Consider the following 22,262-nt stretch of genomic DNA (forward strand, 5'->3'; position numbering starts at 1 on the left):
AAAAAGAAATAAAAGGCATCCAAATCGGAAAAGAAGTAAAACTGTCTCTATTTGCAAATGTCATAATATTATATACAGAAAACGCTAAAGACTGTATCAAAAAACTGTTAGAACTAATAAATGATTTCGGTGAAGTTGCAGGATACAAAATCAATATACAGAAATCTGTCACATTTCTATATACTAATAACGAGCTAGTAGAAAGTAAAATTAAGAAAACAATCCCATTTACAACTGCATCAAAAAGAATGACATACCTAGAGATAAATTTAACAACAAAAAAAGGCAAATTGTAACAATCTGAGGAAACACGTGGAACACTGAGACATTCTGAGGGAACGTGTGATGCCCCAGAAGGCCCAGTGGACACCCTGCCATGTGCACCCTGGGTGCAGTGCCGATAGAAAGGGGCAATGGATGTCACAGCTGGGACATGGGCCCGAGAGGTGCCCCAGGGCCAGGGTGAGGGCACAGGCCTGGAACTCAAGGTGACACTCACACCTGCAGCTGATTTAAAACAGAAGAGGGCTTCCCTGGTGGCGCAGTGGTTGAGAGTCCGCCTGTTGATGCAGGGGTTGGTGGTTCGTACCCTGGTCCGGGAAGATCCCACATGCCGCAGAGCGGCTGGGCCCGTGAGCCATGGCCGCTGAGCCTGCGCGTCCGGAGCCTGTGCTCCGCAACGGGAGAGGCCACGACAGTGAGACGCCCGCGTACCGCAAAAAAAAAAAAAAAAACAAAAAAACAGAAGAAACTGGCAAAGCGACAGACGGAGTTTGTATTCTAGGAAGGAAGAGGACAGGACAGGGAGCCCCCAGATCACACATTTCATCCTGAGAACGAAGACCTGGGTGTTCCCGGGGCACCGTCTCCGCCCGTGCTCTCCCACCCAGGGAGGCCCATCTCTCCAGCCCCTGGACGGGGTGGGCCCTGCGTCTGCTCCAGTAGAACACGGCACAGGTGGGGCCGGCCACCGGACTGCCCACCTCTGGGAACGCCACACCCACAAAAGAAGAAAGTGATCACCGGGCTGCATACAAACTAGACTCTCTGCCCTTTACACAACACTGTCAGCAAATGAACAAACAGGCCAAAGTGGGGAAGAAAATATTCGCAAATCAGGTGTCTGACACAGGACCAGCGGAAAGTCCGTAAAGACTTCCTGGGCCTTCCTGGGCGGCTGGGAAGCAGGTTATGTCCTGAGAGACCTGGAGCAGGGGGGTCTCCCAAGGACAGCAGAGGGGCAGGCGGCACTGCTCACCACGAATCACTGACCAAACTTGGCCCTGATCCTTCGGGGACCATGATGCTGACCTCAAGCTGCTGGGAAGACAGAATCGGACGAGGAGGCAAAGAGCACAGGCCCTCCCGTCAGCAGCAGATGCTCAGAAAAGAGGCCCTGGTGGGCCGAGTGGGACCCTGGTCCAGAAGCTTCCTGGTGAGGGGGGAGGAAGCAGCAGGCCTAAGAAAGCTCCCAAGCAGCACTGTGAGAGTCCCCGGCCGCCAGTCACCCCCTGCATCGGACAAAACACACATCCTGACCCAAAGGCAAAAGGTGCTGGAGGCCCGGGCACAGGCCACGCTCACGCCCTCCCCTCCTCTTCTATGCAGCCCTGTCCGCGGGAGGACGCCCGGGAGGCCTTCTCCCAGGAAGGCGAGGCAGCACGTGTTTGCACAGACCTCAGCCTCGCTCCCGGAAGCAAGTCCAGTGGCCGCGCAGACAAAGGCTGCCAGGGCCTGGAGGACAGGCAGCTCCATGCCCAGCAAAACGACATCACAGGCAGTGTGACCGCGGCTCGCTCTTCCTGCAGGGCAAGAGCAAAGGCCGGGGCCTGGTGTTCTGTGTCCTGCCCAGAGGCCGGTCCAAGTCTGCGGCCCACGCGGTACCCACCACCCAGCGTCCCTCAGGACTCCTGGCCACTGCATGAGCCAGGCCCAGCCAGGGGTCCTCTCTTCACCCTGTTCACTGAGGGGACGTTCACTCGTCCTTCCAAGAGCTTTAACTGTCACCTCCTCTGAGAAGGAGTCTGACCTCGACAGAATCTGCCGGCCGACCCCTCCCTCCCTCCCTCCCTCCGTCTCATAACCACCCACTCAGGGGCCTCTGTTTCCACCTCGAGCGAGGCTGAAGGAGAAGGTGCACTTGTCCGTGTCCTTGTGTCTCCCCCATGTCCTGGCAGGACAGGGCAGGTGGGGGTCGGGGTCCCAGGCCTGCATATGCTGCAAGCGAGGACGTTAGCCTCGGCTTGACCTCTGCCGGCCTTAGATGTGATCTGTTCCAGGAAGACTTCAAAACCCTGGCGCTCAGTCCGCAGCGAGCAAGGGGGCCGGGCATCCTGAGACGTCACCAGCTGACCCCCAGCAGGCAAGTTTCAAGCGCAGGCAGCGGGCCCGGAAAAGGGCAGCACAGGCCTGCTCCGAAGAGCCTTCCACCAAGGCCAGCCCAAGCGACACGTGCCACAGGACAGAAGGTGGAGGGCGGCCTGCGCGCAAGACCACGCAGCTCAGCCGGTGCCTCATGCTGCCCTCACTGGAGGCGCTGCCTGTGCTGGTGCAGCGCCGTCCTGTCTGCAAAGGCAGCGCTCAGGTCCCAGGGAAGGAACCAGAGAGCAGTGAGGCTGGAACAACGGGCAAACACCGCGTCCCAACCAGCCTAGGTCACATCTCCAACACGGGGATCCACCTGGCACATCGTCACCCCAGGAGCAACTCAAGTGAATCTCCGGACAAAGGGAGAGGCTGCGCTTACCGTGGCCAGCTCGTCAAACTTGCCGAAGAGCTCATTGAGGAGTTTCACCAGCTCCTGGGCCGTGCACTGCGACGCCAAGCCCGTGAAGCCCACGATGTCTGCAAAGAGGATGCTGCAAGACAAAAGGGTGCCAGTTGCCCTCCTCCGCCGACAGACGGACAGGCTCCTGCCACTCAGACGGACGTTACCTTCACACGTCACCTGAAACTAGAGCCCCCTGCTGATTCCTCAAGCAGCGGAAAAGGAAGGCTCTGCTGTTCTCGTGTCACAGGTGAGGAGACTGAGGCTGGGAGAAGCCGGGGGACTCTTTGGTCATAGAGGGAGGAAATGCTGGAGCCACTCAGAGCTCCTCCCAGGACACAGGGGAGCAGCAGTGACCACCGCATGCTGTCTATATACTCGGCGTCCCCCAGACACAGGGGAGTAGCTCAACGCCCACTAGGCCTGTCCCTTTTCCCAGGGTGGCCCTGTGACGGGGCCGTGGCTGGTGGCAGGTGAGCAGAAGTGACGTGCTCTTATGGAATGAGCAGCCCTCCTCCACACCTCCTACAGGTGATGCAGGCGACTGAGGCCCACGCCCCATCAGAGCCTCACGGGAGTCCTGTGCTACGCACAGGGTCACCCCTCAGTCGGCTATGGGGGGGCAACCCCTCTTATACGCCGGGCGTCCGTTTACTACAGTACCTGGGTCAGTCTAAACAAGTCAGTGCCCACCCATAGCACACAGCCAGCATCCTGGATGCTAGAAAGACTTTCAAAGGCTTAAGTAATGAGGACCAAAGCAGGACAGAGAGCTTGTAGAACAACGGAGAACCTCCCCGAGCCGTACGTTTGGGAGAGGCTGGGGTTCCTGACGAGTCCTCCAAGCACCCTGACCCTCCCACATGTGAGGGAGGAGGGAGATGGGATCAGGGGCCTATCTCAGGACGAGGTGTTCCACGGAACCCACTTGGGAGAGGCCATGGGGCCTGATCACGGAGCTGCCGAACCAGGGCCAGGTGCCACTTCTGGACCTCTCGCCCCAGCGGAAAGAGAGCCCCTCGCTCTTGAAGACACTGCATGGCCAACTTATGTCACCTACAGCCAAAAGCACCCTCAGCTGTGAGACTTGGGAAATCACACACGTGGTACACTGGAGGGGTTTGCGAGACTTAAACGTGCATCTCCAGTTTAAATGAAGAAAGCGATGTGGAATTAAAGTGGTTTGTTCTTTTTACACAATTGTGTTCATGTCTTAAAATTCCTGATGCCAGATCTTAACTCAGTTCTGCATTTTCAATAACACCTCATGCCAGAGAGTAGCGACCCACGTCACAGGCAGGGGCCAGGAGCCCACATCTCAGAGAAGCTTCTCCCTGACGAGGCCCTCGCCCCACCACGTCAACCACGCCCTGCCCCAGCTTGGAAAGACACTGTGTTCACCCCATGACGAGCCGAACGTCCAGTTATAACCCTCTATCTGCAGGGCAGCTTTCCCCACTGAGACTGTGAGGGACTGAAGGATGCAGGCCCAGCTTATACGCCCACAGCACCGAGCACAGAGCAAGGGGGATGCACACCTGTGTCATGAATGAATGAATGAGTAAAACCTGGGTGTCTAGGGTAGAGAAGTGTCACTGATACTGAGAAGCTAAGAAAAGGGATTGCAAGAGTGGGCGGAGGTAGACAACACCGATTTCTTTCCCCTCTGTTTTGGTATAAAATTCAGGCTTATTTACATCTCTGAGGAGCCACTGTGTTTTCTTCCTTCTCTATAACTAGCCATGCATTCACAGGCCTTCCTCTATCCACGGGCTTCTCAGCCTCTGCCCGTTCACTTCGTTCCTCAAAAACCGACTGAGCATTGCTCAACCCCATGCTAGGAAAGCCCCCAGGGCTTGCCCTGCCTGTCCTCCTCCACTACCTGTGGGAAACGTCACCCCTGAAGCACCCAACGTCCCCCACGCATGCAGGCAAACATGCGTGGAGGATCTCTTACACCCCAGGTCCCTGTCCTCAGGAGCTCAGCCTCCGGGGAAGACAGCTCACAGGCGGGAGGGACAGAGCACAGGGAAGCAATGATATGGGAAGCGTGGGATTCTGCAGGAAGGCACAACACCCACTTCGCGGATGCAGCCAGGCTGGAGCTGTCCTCCCCAGGGACTATCCAGACACACAAGGAAGGAGGGAGGGAGGGAGGGAGGTGAGAAGGAAGAAGAAAGGAAGAGGGGATTGATTCAGAAGCGCAAATAGCACGTGGAAACTAAGATGAGTGAGAAACCATATAATGACTTATCAAAAGCTGAGGGAGGGCTTCCGTGGTGGCGCAGGGGTTGAGAGTCCGCCTGCTGATGCAGGGGACGCGGGTTCGTGCCCCAGTCCGGGAAGATTCTACATATGCCGCGGAACAGCTGGGCCCGTGCGCCATGGCCGCTGAGCCTGCGCGTCCAGAGCCTGTGCTCCGCAACGGGAGAGGCCACGACAGTGAGAGGCCCGCATACCGCAAAAAAAGAAAAAAAAAAAAAGCTGAGAGAGGCAGACTGCTTGGAACTTGAGTACAAGCAGTAAGCAGTGGAGCACAAGTCTCCAGGATGAGCGGGGGTCCTTCAAACCGCCATCTCCTGCCTGAGTGACACTTACGTAAAGTATCGATATGATTCCCAGACAAGCAACACTGTTATCTATTCCAGGTACTTTAAAAGGGAATGCATGACTTAATACAATTAAGTGCTTTTTAACAGAATCTTTAACAACAAACAAGCAAACCTCAGAGTGTCCAGGGAAAGTTGATTCACTCCAAGGGCTCAGTTTCCTCACCTATAAAATGGGAATAACAATCCCTAGCTCCTGGGGCTGCCATGAGATGAACAGAGTGAGAAGACCGCCTTCCCCAGAGCCCGGCACCAACTAGAACAATGCTCAGTTATTAACCTGATGCAGGCAAATTCCCAGCCCAATGGCCACTGCCCAAACCTAGCTTAGGAACAGAGCTCCCACCCTTTCTAGCCAACACAGGAAATAGAAGGTGGAGAAATGAGAAAATGGGAAAGGGCAGCTGTGAAATGCATCACCCGAGAAGCCAACACACCCCCCTTGTGGGAGCTGCTTCCCTGCTGGGCAAGTGCTCCCCTGGGCTCCTAACCCACACCTGCTCCCTCCTTCCCTTAAACTAGCGCCCTCTGCCCACCTCCTCCATCCCCCCCACCTCCATCCCCCCGACCTCCATCCCCTCCCACCTCCATACCCCCCATCTCCATACCCCCCACCTCCATAGCCCCCCACCTCCATCCCCCCCTACCTCCATCCCCCCACCTCCATCCCCCCCACCTCCATACCCCCCACCTCCATACCCCCCTACCTCATCCCCCCACCTCCATACCCCCCACCTCCATACCCCCACCTCCATACCCCCCCTACCTCCATCCCCCTCACCTCCATAGCCCCCCACCTCCATACCCCCACCTCCATACCCCCCTACCTCCATCCCCCCCACCTCCATCCCCCCCACCTCCATCCCCCCCACCTCCATCCCCCCCACTTCCATCCCCCCACCTCCATTCCCCCCACCTCCATACCCCCACCTCCATACCCCCACCTCCATCCCCCCCACCTCCATACCCCCACCTCCATACCCCCACCTCCATACCCCCACCTCCATTCCCCCCACCTCCATACCCCCCACCTCCATTCCCCCCACCTCCATACCCCCACCTCCATACCCCCCACCTCCATTCCCCCCACCTCCATTCCCCCCACCTCCATACCCCCCACCTCCATACCCCCACCTCCATCCCCCCACCTCCATACCCCCCACCTCCATTCCCCCCACCTCCATACCCCCCACCTCCATACCCCCCACCTCCATCCCACCCCACCTCCATCCCCTCCCACCTGTGCTCCCTAGGCCCATCGCAGGGCCAGGCCAGTGCCAGCCCTACCTCACGTTGTCATGCCGCTGGATGTAGATCTTGTGGAAAATCCTCTCGGGGGGCTTCAGGAAGTCCTCCTTCATCTCCATGGCGACGTTCCGGGGCAGGAGACTCATGAGCAGCCGCTCCTGGACAGGAGAGACAGGCCCACGTGACACGGCAGCTCCCCCGACGATTCCTGGACACGCCCACCCCAGTGACCTTGGTGCCGGGAAGCTGCCCTCCACGAGGGGCCTCGGACCCTCCTCACACGTGGCCGGCACGTGGTCCAGTCCCACGGACCCTCCCAGCCCCAGGTGGGTCGTGAGCAGGCCTGGGCTGTCACCGCGCAGGTAACCCGCGCCCAGAGCACTGCACAGGCACCAGCATCGCCTCCAGAACTCCCGGCCCGCCCGTGAGCCCCAGCTTCAGTGAGCAGCGGGTCACAGGGAGGGAGTGTCGCTGCCGCCCAGCAGACCTGTCCAGCGCGGCCCCAACAGGGACCTCGAGGTGGGCTACGAAAGCACCTGTGCCCCAGCAGACGGGGCCCGTGTTCACACAGAGATGAGCGACTTTGGACGCACAGCGGCATTTCCTCCCGGTCTTGTCTTCTGATTTCCCCCGATCTGCGGGAGACAAACATTTCCTCCCCCCACCGTCCCCACCAGAGGATGGAGCAAACGTCTGGGCTTATCCGCAGGAGCCGTGCCGCCCTGGGGACGCTGTCGCCCTTCCGGGACCTCGGTTCCCCCCTCTGGCCTCCACTCCTCCTCCTCTTGGTGGATCCGCCCCTGGCCTCAGACCCACTGGCCACACTGTATCTGAGAAACCGTGTTCTAGACACTTGGACTGAGGCCCCACTCCTCCCTCAATCCCTTTCACAGCCCCTCCCTCCCCCTCTGCTTCAGAAAGAAAACAAAAGATCGGAATTTAGATCCTGCTTGGAATCAGGTAGGACATCTTACTTACAAGGGTGAACATGGGGCAGGGAGGGGGCACAGGAAGCCCCTCCCTCCCTCCAGCAGCCCCCAGGCTGGGCCCCCCACAGCCCCTTGGCCTCGGCCTGTCCGGTCAATGGAGGAGGCTCCGACGGGGCCACATGTGGCCTGGCATCGCCCACCCGGAGCAGGGTCTGGGTGCAGCCACCAGGCCCTGAGACCCTCCTAGACCGCACGTCCACCCTGCAGTGTGAGGCCACATCCCTGACCGGGGGCAGACGCTCCTCTGCGTGACACCCTCTGAAGGACAATCAGAGCAGCAGTAGGGCAACAGTCACAGACCCTAAAAGCCCAGCCCGCCTCCCGGCCTGGGGTGCGGGTGTCAGGGCTTCTCCGCCTTGGCTCCAGGTGACACATTTATTTTAAGATGGGAGAATGTATCTGATGCACTGGAAGAGTCTCCCCAGGCGACACATCCCCACACACACTTCTGAGGAGGGAGGCCAGGCCCAGGCCCGCCAGACGCCAGGTGGAGCGGAGCGTGTTTGCCCAGGCAAGCCAGGCTGTGGCCGGGGCCCTGGGTCCTGAGCGAGGCCCGTGTCTATGCTGGGGGCCCCACCCACTGTGGTCCCCACGCGGCTCCAGGCTGGACAGACCTCCACACTCAGGAGGGACATCGCAAGAGCGCAGCTGTCCATGGCCACACGGGGAGAGGACCCTCTGAGACAGAAGTGCTGGTCCGAGCGTGTGTTCGGGGACAGCCTCAGGGACGGAAAGCCCCACTGCCCAAGGCACGGGAGCTGGTGTGTGACCTGAACCTGCATGGGAGGACGTCGGCCATTCCTTAGCAGAGGGGCCTCTGGGGACAAGCCCGAGCGCGGCCCATGGAGAGGAGCCTCTGCAGGTGGCCGGCTGTCCTGAGGTGGAGGGAACTCGGCAGGGGGCTCACTCGGGCCACCATCAAAGGACAACCTGGAAGCTTCCAGAGACTGTCACCGCCCTGAGATGCAAGGTGGGAAAACAAAAGCAGCTGGACGACAGGGCAGGCCGCCCAGGAAGGGCCCTGGGAACACACAGGGCAGCTGTGCCCTCTCCCGCAGCCCCAGTGTCGTGGGCGTCTACAACCCTGGGCCCCTGCACCCCAGAGCCCCGCACAGAGGTGTTGGGGAAAAGGCGAGTCCCAGGGCCTGCAAGACAGCTGCCTGGCCTCACATCCTGGCTCTGCCTCTCGGAGCGGTTAGTCAAGCTCCGTCACAATCCCATCCCGTCTGTCAGGGCGAAAATCACACCAACTTCCTCAGCAGGGTGTTCTGAGAAGGGGACGAACATCTCAGGCCCTGGCTGACCCTCAGGGGTCCCTACTCGGTACCATCCCAGCACCTCCGGTGACAGCTCTTCACGGCTTCGCTCTCTTGTCTCCTGCATCTTTACAATCTGTCACCTGCCCCTGGAAAACCAGTCAGGTGCTGACCAAGCCAAATCAAACAAGCGAAACTGTGCTTCCCCGGCGCCCGTCTCACCCCTTCCTGCACCGTCGGGGATCTGCACGTGCCCCGTCTCACAGCCTCGGAACCGACCGCTCTCCCTGAGCGAGCCACAGCCTCCCCCCGGGGGCCCCTGCGGAAGGGAGCCCGCCCCACTCTTGGTCTCTCCATCACCTCGGCTGCCCGGCACCATCTGGAGTTAGAACAGGGAAACCGAGGCAGCCACCAGGAGGGAAGGAAGGACTGAAAAGGCAGAGGGACACTGACCGGCCCCAGACTCAAGAGGTGATGAAGAGGCAGGTGCCAATCCCAGAGGACAGAGGAGAGGGCTGCTGGTGGCCCAGGTGTGCACACCCAGCGCAGCGAGGGGCGCCGGACAGATGGCTGCGGCAGAGTCAGTGCTGTCCCCAGATCCCTTCTCCACCACCAGCACCATGATCCAGCCCCTTATTCTCACTGGGGGACTTGGAGACCTGGAGTGAAGACTACATTGCCCAGCTTCCTGTGCAGCTAGATGTGGCCAAGGAGATAGGAGTTGAAGGGTCCTGTGGAAGCTTCTGGAATATTCCCTAAGGACAGCTTGTTCTTCTTCCCTCTTCTCTGCTGCTGCTGGGGATACAGTCGTGATGGCTGGATCTATACCGACCATCGTTGTTCAAGAGGATGAAGGCCACACACCAGCGATGGCAGAGACCATTTAACTGGATGGAGACTGGGGTGTGAGGGCTACACGGATCAGATCTGCCACGTCAGCCATAAAGTGCCTTCCCTGGAATACGTATGTAAGAGACAAGAGTTATCTCACTTGGGTAAGCCACTGTCATATGAAGTTCCTAACTGCAGGTTATATTTCTGACCAAGGGCCCCGCATGAACTCCATCCACAAGATTAGTGATGGTGCCTAAAGCCAACACACATTAATAATCAAGACTAGAGAGAAGTACACAGCCTCTCCCACGGGGAGCGAAGCAGCCACGTGAAAAGATCAAGCACCCATCCCCGATTAAAAACAAAAAAAATCCAGCGAACAACCTAAGACAAAGTAGCGCTCTGACATCATAAAGATAAGACCTGAAATCCAATTCCAAACACAGCCCTAAAGCCTCAGGCAGCAATGAGACCTTCATTACATTAGGAGCAGACAGCTACGCTAATGAGTTCTAACCAGTGGAATAAGATACAAAGCCAGAAATCAAAGGGACAGATTTATGAACATGGATCATATCAAATATCCCAGCGTCCTATGAAGGCTATATAAAAACCTCAGTGTTTTTCTTGATTATCAAAATGGGACTTAAACGTATTATCCTTAATACATTTAAACAACAATTGTGAGGGCACTGCTTCCGGAAAGATGGAGATGTACTTTTCCCTGTTCCCCCCACTAAGTACACCAAAAGTCCGGGACGTTACACATAAAACAGTCATCCAAGGCTGTGAAAGGCAGAGAGGAGGTGGCAGGAACCTCAGGACCAGGGATGGCATGGAGATAAGTCCGTGGACTTTCTTTTTGTCTCACATAACCCAGACTGAGTGCTGGACATGTGGGTGGCCCAGAGATGCCGACAGGCATGGCAGTAAGTTCCAACAAAAGTCGGCTCTCTCTAATCAAAGGATCAGGATAGGGGCGGCCTTGTGAGAAAACTGCTGTACAAGAATGGTCCCACTCCAGGCACACCTCCAAAAATATCTGCAAACCTCCATCCTCCCCAGGCTGTGAGGAAGCACCAACGCCAGGCTGGGGTGTCAGAGAGGCCATGCAGGGACCCCTGCCTTTGGCCTCCCCCATCTGGTAACACGCGGCACACCTCTCACACTGTTCCACATAGTCAGTGAAGACCAAAGGCTTTCCTGCTCCTTCCAAGTCACGAGCCAGAACTCTCTCCTGCACAGCAGTAAGGAGGTATCCCCACCCCCATGAACCCCAACCGAGGCCCAGTGTGGAGCCTGGATTTACAGCCCCACTAGGAAGTACTGGGGTGGTGGTCCCCACTTTCAAAGAAGACACAGAGTCTCATAGGTAACACCCCAACTGTCCAGGTTCCAATCAGAAATCACTCATCATACAAAGAACCAGAACAATCTCAACGAATGAAGATAGTCAACAGACACCGACACCAAACGACAGTATAACCAGAATAACTAACAAGATTTGAAAGCAGTCATCCTAAGAATGATTCAACACACAACTACAAACATGTCTGAAAAAGCTAAAAAACAGAAACTCTCAGCAAAGAAACAGAAGACACAAAAAAAGAATCAAATGGAAATTTTAGAACTGGAAAAAAAATCTGAAATAAAAAGCTCAACAGATGGCAACAACAACAGAATGGGGAGGACAGGGGAAAGCTCAGTGAACTTGAAGACGAAACAGTAGAAATTAACCAAACTGAAAAACAGACTGGAAAAATAATAGAAGAAACAACCCAGACGTCCATCAACGGATGAATGGATAAACAGCGTGGTCCGTCCACACAGTGGAATACTACTCAGCTATAGCAGGAGTGAAGCACTGGCCCATGCTACAACACGGATGCACCTTGAGAACAGTACGCACAGTGAAAGAAGCCAGACACAAAAGGCCACATACTGTGTGATTCCATTTATTGCTACATGAAATGTCCTGAGCAGGCAAACCCACAGAGACAGAACATAGATTAGTGGCGTCTAGGTCTGGGAAGAGCAGATGGGGGGTGACCACCAATGGGTACAGGTTTCTTTTGGAGGCAATGAAAATATTCAAAAATTATATTATTGTGATGGTTACACACTCAAAATATCAAAAAAACCATTTAGTTGTTTTGAACTTTACATTGAACTTAATAGTACTGATATATAAACTATAGATCAATAGGCTTTTTTAAATTAAAAATAAATAGCAACTACAGTGGTTTCAAAAGATGCTGTGGATGAGTCAGACCTCTTTCAAAATCCATCCTATATCACTGAAAAGGAAATTTGCTTCCTCTTGATAAATTTCCTCACAATGGGGAATCAAAATTGTCCTATTTACCTTGTTAGGATGACAACTGAATATGTGCTTTGTAAACAGCTGTAGGTAATTTTAGAATTACAAATTAATAATGGTATTTGAGGAATATCAGGGCCTTTGGAGCAGTGGCCTGTGCAGTCAGGTCAAGGACGCAATCTCAGGGATAGGACCTTGCAAGCCCAGGCTCCCTGGCTGGGCTATGGGGAACGGCAGGAAAGGAGGCCCCCAAGGAGCTAAAGGGTGACCTTCAGAGGCCTCTCACCCCCTTCCCTAGGATCACCAGCTCTGACAGGCTCAGACCTAAGGGTTAGACCCCAGTGGGGAGCTGTGATCACCTAAGGCTCCCAGGTGGTCCCTGCCCCCCAGTGGAGCAGCCCTTCCAGCTCTACCCCAACTCTCACCACGCTGAAGGAAGACAGAGCTGCAGCTTACCAACCTGCCAGCCCTCACTGGAAAATAATACCTGTGCGTCCCACCCCCATTCGCTTTATGAATGCCGCCCACTGCTCCCCATCTCCCAGCCCCTACCTGGCAAACTCCTACACATCCTTCAAAGCCCCAACCAAATACTCTTCCAAAGCACGTCCCACCCCCTGCACATAGCATGCCCCTCGGACACGCCCATTCTCCAGTTGGGCCTCCCCACAGGGGCCAACTGCTGCTGCTCTCTGTCTCCCATCCAGTTACACCACATCTTGCTGAGACCAGGTTCCCTCCATCCCAGGGTCTCCAGAGCCGTGGGCCAAGCATTCAGATGTGCAGAGTCATGAATGACTACTCCCACAGGGATTCCAGCTGGGCCTCTCCCAACCCACTCGGGCACCAAGAGGCAAAGGGCCTCGGGGCTGACACCACTCATGAACGCAAGCCTGGGGACACAGGGGCTGCTCCCCTGCGTGTCAGTCTGAGCTGCATAACTGAGATTCTGGAATCCTAGCTCCATCCTCCAGAACCATGAGCGAGGTTATCCTGCGCTCAGAGGAGTTTCTGTCCTATGGGTGATCAGCTTGGAAAGGTGTTTTCCTTCGACGTTTGTAGGACTCAGCTGTCAAACCACTGGGACCTGGTGATGACTTTTTGGCAAACTTTTCATTACTGAGTCCATCGTTTTAATGATCATAGGACGTTTCAGGCTTTCTTTTTCTTCTAGAATCAGTTTTAGTAACTAACACCATTCTGGGAATTTGTCCATTTTGTCTAAGTTTTCAAATATTCTGGCAAAAAAAAAAAAAAAAAAAAAAAAACCTCTTAGCGTTTCCCTCTCATCTATTTTTAACCTGGCTTTACCCCTAGGGCGTGTGCTTTCCCATCCCGGATCATCTCGTACCTGCTCTTTCTTCTTGGTCAGTCTCTCTAAAGTTTTTCTGTGTCAAAGAACCAATTTTTGATGCTTTTGTCTGAAACTGAAAGAGTCCTGTTAAAAGACCCCTCACAGCCCTCTGGAATACTTTAATCCAGATATCAATCAACCCAAAACATCTGTGTGAGCCTTTTTTTGTGGCTGAAGAGACACGAGGATGTAAAGGGAGAAAGCGGGCCACAGCTGGTTTGGGGGGGATTCTGGGCCTTGGCCTCTGCTCTCCTCACTCTGCCACCAACGGCTTTGTCACTTGCGTTATTGGCCTTCCCACATCATTTAAATTCTCCGAGCCAGCCCCAGTTCTCAGGTTTACAAAACGGAACAAAGTTTTTACATGCTTAACTGCAATACAGGGGCCTGAAATTAGTTTTAAAGATCTAAGAACCCAGAGGAGAGAACACCTTCCGATCAAACACATTCCTCTCTTCTGCCACAACCCCGCGGGACAGGACAGAGTCGGGCAGCCCTGCGTAGGGGCCGCTGTTTTGATTCGGTGGGAGGAGGGGTCACTGACAACTCAGGTAGCTTTTTCAAAATATAGCTGAGAACCTTCTAGAAGTAGAGTGCGTCCAATGAAGCAGACAGGCCCCCTGCCCATCCTCTCCAGCCCCTCTGGTTCTGCGGGTTGCCCTGAGGAGGAAAGAACGCTTCTAATATTCCCACTTGTGAAAACGTTGGAGGAGGCCTTGCTGTTGTAGACTGGTCTGGGGAGAACATGCCTGTCCGTGTCTGCAGGGAGCAGGGCAGGAGATAAAGAAACACTCAGATTTTGTAGCCAAAGCAGTTGGACTTTCTTTTAAAATAGCAACTTCAGGGCTATTAATTCTAAACCCTATGGGAGGGGAGGAAATGCTCCCGATTTCTGGCACAATTATCACTGTCTTCTCAGTGTTGCTGCAAAAATCAGTGATTACAGGCACGGAATGCCCACGGGTCCTTCCTGGCTGCAGGCGGGTGAGAGGTAAGAGCTCACAGTGGCATCCTTACCTAAGTCAGTCAGAGACTCTTCCCAAGGTTTGAGGTGAAGCGCACCCTAAAATCTACGTAACTGAATCACTTTGCTGTACACCTGAAACTAACCCAGTATTGTAAACCAACTATACTTCAAGAAAAAAAAGAAGCAACCGATCAACCTGGGCGAGAACAACGTTGGCATCAGATTTGTACAGAGCGGGGAAGGGCCTGCAAATCCCGTCTAAGTTACTGCCCGGGATTCTGCAGTGGGAGCCATGCTTCTCAACAGTTTCCATCTGCTGATTCCTGTCCCGGAACAAAAGGGTCCAGCAGCTGGGCCAGGCGAGGGTTCTGAGGTTGCGTGTCTGCATTTCACAGCAGGTCCCTCACTCGCCCCTCCCGCAAACGCTGGCCGGCCAGTGGTGGCCACACAAACGCAGGCCTGTCCTGCAGGTGCATCCCAGAGAGAGGACGTCTAGGGGGGCTCCGGAGAAACTCCTGCTTCGGGCCATGAAGCACAATCTTCTCCTGCCTGCAGAAGCCTCCTCGGTGGACATACCTGGGTGGACACTCATCTGGGGAGAGAGGAAAGAACAACCTGCCCGGCTTCTAGGGCAAGTCCTACCTCCGCACTGACCCCCCCAACCTGCGTCTGACCAGCTCTCTGTCCTGCTCAGACACATCAGAGGCCCCGCCACGCGGTCCGGTGCGCCACCTTCCACCAAGGGCAAAGCCCTGCCTCCCTCTCACCTTCTCCCATCTCCTTCCAGCTGAGGCCACAACAAACTACACGCCGCCCCCTGACCACCAGGCACATGCCCTGCCCCGTCTCACCGCTCATGCGCCTCCCTGACTCGGCCTTGCTCAAGGACCCCATTCCCAGCCCCTGCAGCCCAAACCCGGCATCTCCCTGCCTCCCCCCAGAAGCCTGTGGGGCACAGCTGCCGCCACACAGTGGTCCTTCTGGAGCTGGACGCCCCACCCCACCCCCTCCCAGAACTGGACCACGTCCGCAGCATCCTCTCCCAGAACCCCCTTCCAGAACCAGGGTGCATCCACCAATATCCCCTCACATCACCTAGGGTGCCGCCTTACTGGGTCAGGGCCTGGAGAAGACTCTGGAAGCGGCTATGGAACTGGATTGCTCTGTTACTTGAGTTGAAGCATGAAAACACAGACAAGCCCATATGGTCAGGGCGTCCCTCACCTGCAACTCAGGGGGCTGAGGTTTTCACACTGACACAGAGGTGTGAGTTGGGCAGAGCTGCCTGGCCATGTGCAGGCTCCCCTGGCCTGGCCAGGCCGTAGCTTGGCAGGCTTTGATGTACCAAGTGCCTACTGGTGCTTGAGAGCCCTGAAGAGGTGGCTGAGCCCCACTTGAGCCCGAGTGCTTGCCTTCTGCCCCCCAAAGAGACAGGGCTCCCTGAGCTAAAAACAGGCGTCCCAGCCAGAGGCAGGGAGTAACCTGAGTGCCTGGGACAAGACCTCCCAGGGAGAGAGTTGTCCGGTGATACGACCCGCGGGTTCCAATCAAAAAAATATAGCAATTCAGGATACTGCCTCGCCCCCTCTCAGGACCAGCCGAGGGAACTCACGGGGGTGACCCATCCGCACTTCTGCAATTCGTGTGCTCAGCTTTCCCAGCAACAGATGAAGCCACAGAGGAAAATGACCGATACGGTGGAATACGCGAAAGATTGAGGTTTCACACAAAGAAAAGCACAGCTAGAGGAACAGACTTGAGGAACACCAGCCTTTCCCTAGTGAGCGGCTCGTTCAAACCCACAGGAAAGTCAGAGCGTGAATGGGCAGAGGATCAGAACACGCGCTCCACAGAGAAACACAACCGGTAAGCACGCATGGAAAAGTGGCCACCGCGCAAGGAACCGGCATCTGAGTAAACGGGGGGTACCGAGTTCTAACAGGAAGAGAGGAGGGAAGGAGGGACGGAGGGAGGGAGAAAGTGGGTCACGTGCAACACTGGGGATACGCACCAGAACCCTGAACGCTGGGCCCACCCCAGCTTTCCCAGCCATGGGACTGGGCAGGCCTGAGAATCTGCATTTCTGGCAGGCTCCCTGTGACGCCAACCCTGTCGGCCCCAGGACCCCACTCAACCACTGCTACCCAGCGCTGGGTGTAACTAAGTATTACTTACAAGATAAAAGGAAGCACAACATGTTTTGGAAAATACCCAGGACAGGGAGAGAAATGACGCTGTAATATTTGCACTCCTGAGAATGTAACCAAGGATACTGCAAGTCTATACGAATAAAGGTGCTTATGAGAAAGAAACATCTTTAAAAACATGGTGTCTAAAAGTCAGATGCGGAGACCTGCATGAAGACGAGGAAGCAGCAGCTGTCTTAGGTGACCTTTAGGGCACCAGTGGATACACCTGTGGGAAATGTTAAGTCAAAATTAAAAACTAAAATTACGTATACACCAAAATGACGAAGATGAGGGGAGGGGATGCGCATAAGGGCGGAACCTCGAACATACAGAGCGCCCAGCTGGGTTCATGGGATTGGGTGACATTTAACCATTTTGCGCATGTCCTGCCTAAGAACATCAGGTCGGCGGTTAGAGCTCAGACCCGTCGCTGAGCTTCCGTGAGTCTGGGACTGAGAAACTCCTTGCTCTCGGAGCTGCAGAGAGGTGACACACGCACAGCAGCAAAGGCTAGGTTCGCAGCAAGCACGAGTGCTTGATTGGCCCCTGTGTTCCCTGGACGGGAGTGTGCATGCAGGGGGAGGGACGTGCACTTGCAGAACCCGCACATGCAGGCAGCAAGAGTGGTCACACCATGGCCAGCATCCTCGCCATCAACAGATGGGACCCATTGGAGGGACAGAGGGCACACCAAGCGTTCGAAAATGTTTTAAGGGTAGATGCTAGGTAGTCTATAGGAAAGGCAGCAAGAGTAAGAAAAGAAATGCAAGACAGAAGCAGAGAAAGCGGATCCAGAGAAAACCATAATTTGAAAAGTTACATGCACTCCAATGTCCACAGCAGCACTATTTACAACAGCCAAGACATGGACGCAACCTAAGTGCCCCTTGATAGATGAATGGATAAAGAAGGTGTGGTACAGTTTCAAGATGGCGGAGTAGAAGGACATCCACTCACTCCCTCTTGCGAGAGCACTGGAATCACAACTAACTGCTGAACAGTCATCAACAGGAAGATACTGGAACTCATCAGAAATGATACCCCACATCCAAAGACAAAGGAGAAGCTGCAGTGAGATGGCAGGAGGGGCGCAATCATAATAAAATCAAACCCCACAATCGCTGGGTGGGTGAGTCACAAACTGGAGAACACTCAGACCACAGAAGTCCACCCACTGGAGTGAAAGTTCTGAGCCCCACATCATGCTTCCCAACCTGCGGGTCCAGCAAGGGAAGGAGGAATTCCCAGAGAATCAGACTTTGAAGGCTAATGGGATTTGACTGCAGGACTTTGACACGACCAAGGGAAACAGAGACTCCACTATTGAAGGGCACACACAAAGTAGTGTGCGCATCGGGACCCAAGGGAAGGAGCAGTGACCAATAGGAGACTAAACCAGACCTACATGCTAGTGTTGGAGGGTCTCCTGCAGAGGCGGGGGGGCAGCTGTGGCTCACCACGGGGACAAGGACACTGGCAGCAGAAGTTCTGGGAAGTACTCCTTGGCATGAGCCTTCCCAGAGTCTGCCATTAGCCCCACCAAAGAGCCTGTAGGCTCCAGTTCTGGGTCGCCTCAGGCCAAACACCAACAAGGAGGGAACTCAGCCCCACCCATCAGCAGACAAGCAGACTAAAGTTTTACTGAGCTCTGCCCACCAGAGCAACAGTCAGCTCTACCCATCACCAGTCCCTCCCATCAGGAAGCTTGCACAAGCCACTTAGATAGCCTCATCCACCAGAGGGCAGACAGCAGAAGCAAGAAGAAGTACAATTCTGTAGCCTGTGTAACAAGAACCACACTCACAGAAATATAGATAAAATGAAAAGGCAGAGGACTATGTACCAGGTGAAGGAACAAGATAAAACCCCAGAAAAACAACTAAATGAAGTGGAGATAGGCAAATTTCCAGAAAAAGAATTCAGAATAATGATAGTGAAGATGACCCAGGACCTAAGAAAAAGAATGGAGGCAAAGATCGAGAAGATGCAAGAAACATTTAACAAACACCTAGAAGAATTAACGAACTAACAAACAGAGATGAACAATACAATAACTGAAATGAAAAATACACTAGAAGGAATCAATAGCAGAATAACTGAGGCAGAAGAATGGATAAGTGACCTGTAAGACAGAATGATGGAATTCACTGCTGTGGAACAGAATAAAGAAAAAAGAATAAAAAGGAATGAAGACAGCCTAAGAGACCTCTGGGACAACATTAAACACACCAATGTTCTCATTATAGGCGTCCCAGAAGGAGAATAGAGAGAGAAAGGACCCAAGAAAATATCTGAAGCGATTATAGTCAAAAACTTCCCTAACATGGGAAAGGAAAGAGCCACCCAGGTCCAGGAAGCACAGAGAGTCCCAGGGAGGAGAAACCCAAGGAGAAACACGCTGAGACATATAGTAATCAAATTGACAAAAATTAAACACAAAGAAAAATTATTAAAAGCACAAGGAAAAACGACAAATAATATACAAAGGAACCCCCATAAGGTTAACAGCTGATTTCTCAGCAGAAACTCTACAAACCAGGAGGGAGTGGCATGATATATTTAAAGTGATGAAAGGGAAGAAACTACAACCAAGATGACTCTACCTGGCAAGGATCTCATTCACATTTGACAGAGAAATCAAAAGCTTTACAGACAAGCAAAAGCTAAGAGAATTCAGCATCACCAAACCAGCGCTACAACAAATGCTAAAGGAACTTCTCTAAGTGGGAAACACAAGAGAAGAAAAGGACCTACGAAAACAAACCCAGAACAATTAAGAAAATGGTATTAGAAATATAAATATCAATAATTACCTTAAACGTGAATGGATTAAATGCTCCAAACAAAAGACACAGGCTCACTGAATGGATACAAAAACAAGACCTATATATATGCTGTCTACAAGAGACCCACTTCAGACCTAGGGACACATACAGACTGAAAGTGAGGGGATGGAAAAAGATGTTCCATGCAAAAGGAAATCAAAAGAAAGCTGGAGTAGCAATACTCATACCAGATAAAATAGACTTTAAAGTAAAGAATGTTACAAGAGACAAGGAAGGACACTACATAATGATCAAGGGATCGATCCAAGAAGGATATAACAATTATAAATATATATGCACCCAACACAGGAGCACCTCAATACATAAGGCAAATGCTAACAGCTATAAAAGAGGAAATTGGCAGTAACACAACAATAGTGGTGGACTTTAACACCTCACTTACACCAATGGACAGATCATCCAGACAGAAAATTAATAAGGAAACAGAAGCTTTAAATGACACAATAGACCAAACAGATTTAAATGATATTTATAGGACATTGATCTGAAAATAGCAGATTACACTTTCCTCTCAAGTGCACATGCAACATTCTCCAGGATAGATCACATTTTGGGTCACAAATCAAGCCTCGGCAAATTAAAGAAAAATGAAATCATATCAAGCATCTTTTCTGACCACTACACTATGATATTAGAAATCAATTACAAGGGAAAAAAAGGTGAAAAACACAAATGCATGGAGACTAAACAATACGTTACTAAATAACCAAGAGATCACTGAAGAAATCAAAAAGGAAGTCAAAAAATACCTAGAGACAAATGACAACGAAGACACAACGATCCAAAACCTATGGGATGCAGCAAAAGCAGTTCTAAGAGGGAAGTTTATAGCTATACAAGCCTACCTCAAGAAACAAGAAAAATCTCAAATAAACAATCTAACCTTATACCTAAAGGAACCAGAGAAAGAAGAACAAACAAAACCCAAACTTAGTAGAAGGAAAGAAATCATAAAGATCAGAGCAGAAATAAATGAAATAGAAACAAAGAAAACAATAGCAAAGATAAATAAAACTAAAAGCTGGTTCTTTGAGAAGATAAACAAAATTGATAAACCTTTAGCCAAACTCGTCAAGAAAAAGAGGGAGAGGACTCAAATCAATAAAATTAGAAATGAAAAAGAAGTTACAACGAACACCGCAGAAATACAAAGCATCATAAGAGACTACAAGCAGCTCTATGCCAATAAAATGGACAACCTGGAAGAAATGGAAAAATTCTTAGAAAGGTATAACCTTCCAAGACTGAGCCAGGAAGTAATAGAAAATATGGACAGACCAATCACAAGTAATGACATTGAAACTGTGGTTAAAAATCTTCCAACAAACCGAAGTCCAGGACCAGATGGCTTCACAGGTGAATTCTACCAAACATTTAGAAAAGAGTTAACACCCACCCTTCTCAAACCCTTGAAAAAAATTGCAGAGGAAGGAACATTCCAAAACTCATTCTATGAGGCCACCATCACTCTGATACCAAAACCAGACAAAGATACTACAAAAAAAGAAAATTACACAGCAATATCACCGATGAATACAGACGCAAAAATCCTCAACAAAATACCAGCAAACAGAATCCAACAACACATTAAAAGGATCATACAACATGATCAATTGGGATTTATCCCAGGGATGCAAGGATTCTTCAATATACACAAATCCACCAATGTGATATGCCATATTAACAAACTGAAGAATAAAAACCATATGATCATCTCAATAGATGCAGGAAAAGGTTTTGACAAAATTCAACATACATTTATGATAAAAACTCTCCAGAAAGTGGGCATAAAGGGAACCGACCTCAACAAATAAAGGCCATATATGACAAACCCACAGCAAACATCATTCTCAATTGGTGAAAAACTGAAAGCATTTCCTCTAAGATCAGGAACAAGACAAGGATGTCCACTCTTGCCACTATTATTCAACATGGTTTTGGAAGTCCTAGCTAGCCACGGCAATCAGAGAAGAAAAAGAAATAAAAGAAATACAAATTGGAAAAGAAGAAGTAAAACTGTCACTGTTTGCAGGTGACATGATACTATACATGGAGAATCCTAAAGATGCCACCAGAAAATTACTGGAGCTAATCAATGAATTTGGTAAAGTTGCAGTATACAAAATTAATGCACAGAAATCTCTTGCATTCCTATACACTAATGATGAAAAATCTGAAAGAGAAATTAAGGAAATGATCCCATTCACCAGTGCAACAAAAAGAACAAAATACCTAGGAATAAACCTACCTAAGGAGGTAAAAGACCTGTACTCAGAAAACTATAAGACACTGATGAAAGAAATCAAAGATGACACAAACAGATGGAGAGATATACCACGTTCTTCAACTGGAAGAATCAATATGGTGAAAATGACTATACTACCCAAAGCAATCCACAGATTCAATGCAATCCTTATCAAATTACCAATGGCAATTTTTACAGAACTAGAACAAAAAATCTTAAAATTTGTGCAGAGACAAAAATGACTCCAAATAGCCAAATCAATCTTGAGGGAAAAAAATGGAGCCGGAGGAATCAGACTCCCCAACTTCAGACTATACTACAAAGCTACAGTCATCAAGACAATATGGTACTGGCACAAAAACACAAATATAGATCAAAGGAACAGGATAGAAAGCTCAGAGATAAACCCACGCACCTATGGTCAACTAATCTATGACAAAGGAGGCAAGGATATACAATGGAGAAAAGACAGTCTCTTCAATAAGTAGTGCTGGGAAAACTGGACAGGTACATGTAAAACAATGAAATTAGAACACTCCCTAACATCATACATAAAAATAAACTCCAAATGTATTAAAGACCTAAATGTAAGACCGGACACTATAAAACTCTTAGAGGAAAACATAGGAAGAACACTC

General features: G+C 51.8%; 1 protein-coding gene across 1 annotated transcript in view; it reads right to left on the reverse strand.

Annotated features, from left to right (window-relative positions):
• ADCY1 (adenylate cyclase 1) overlaps window positions 1-22,262 on the reverse strand; it is a gene marked incomplete at its 5' end in the record, with an annotated part of 120,431 nt that overhangs the window by 73,853 nt on the left and 24,316 nt on the right. Inside the window, 2 exons of the mRNA XM_082846256.1 lie at window positions 2,747-2,858; window positions 6,664-6,782. Coding sequence (XP_082702382.1) covers window positions 2,747-2,858; window positions 6,664-6,782 — 231 coding nt within the window. The remainder of the gene's footprint in view (window positions 1-2,746; window positions 2,859-6,663; window positions 6,783-22,262) is intronic.

The sequence above is a fragment of the Leucopleurus acutus genome (assembly GCF_964270905.1).
Source record: "Leucopleurus acutus genome assembly, chromosome: 9".
Taxonomy (NCBI): domain Eukaryota; kingdom Metazoa; phylum Chordata; class Mammalia; order Artiodactyla; family Delphinidae; genus Leucopleurus; species Leucopleurus acutus.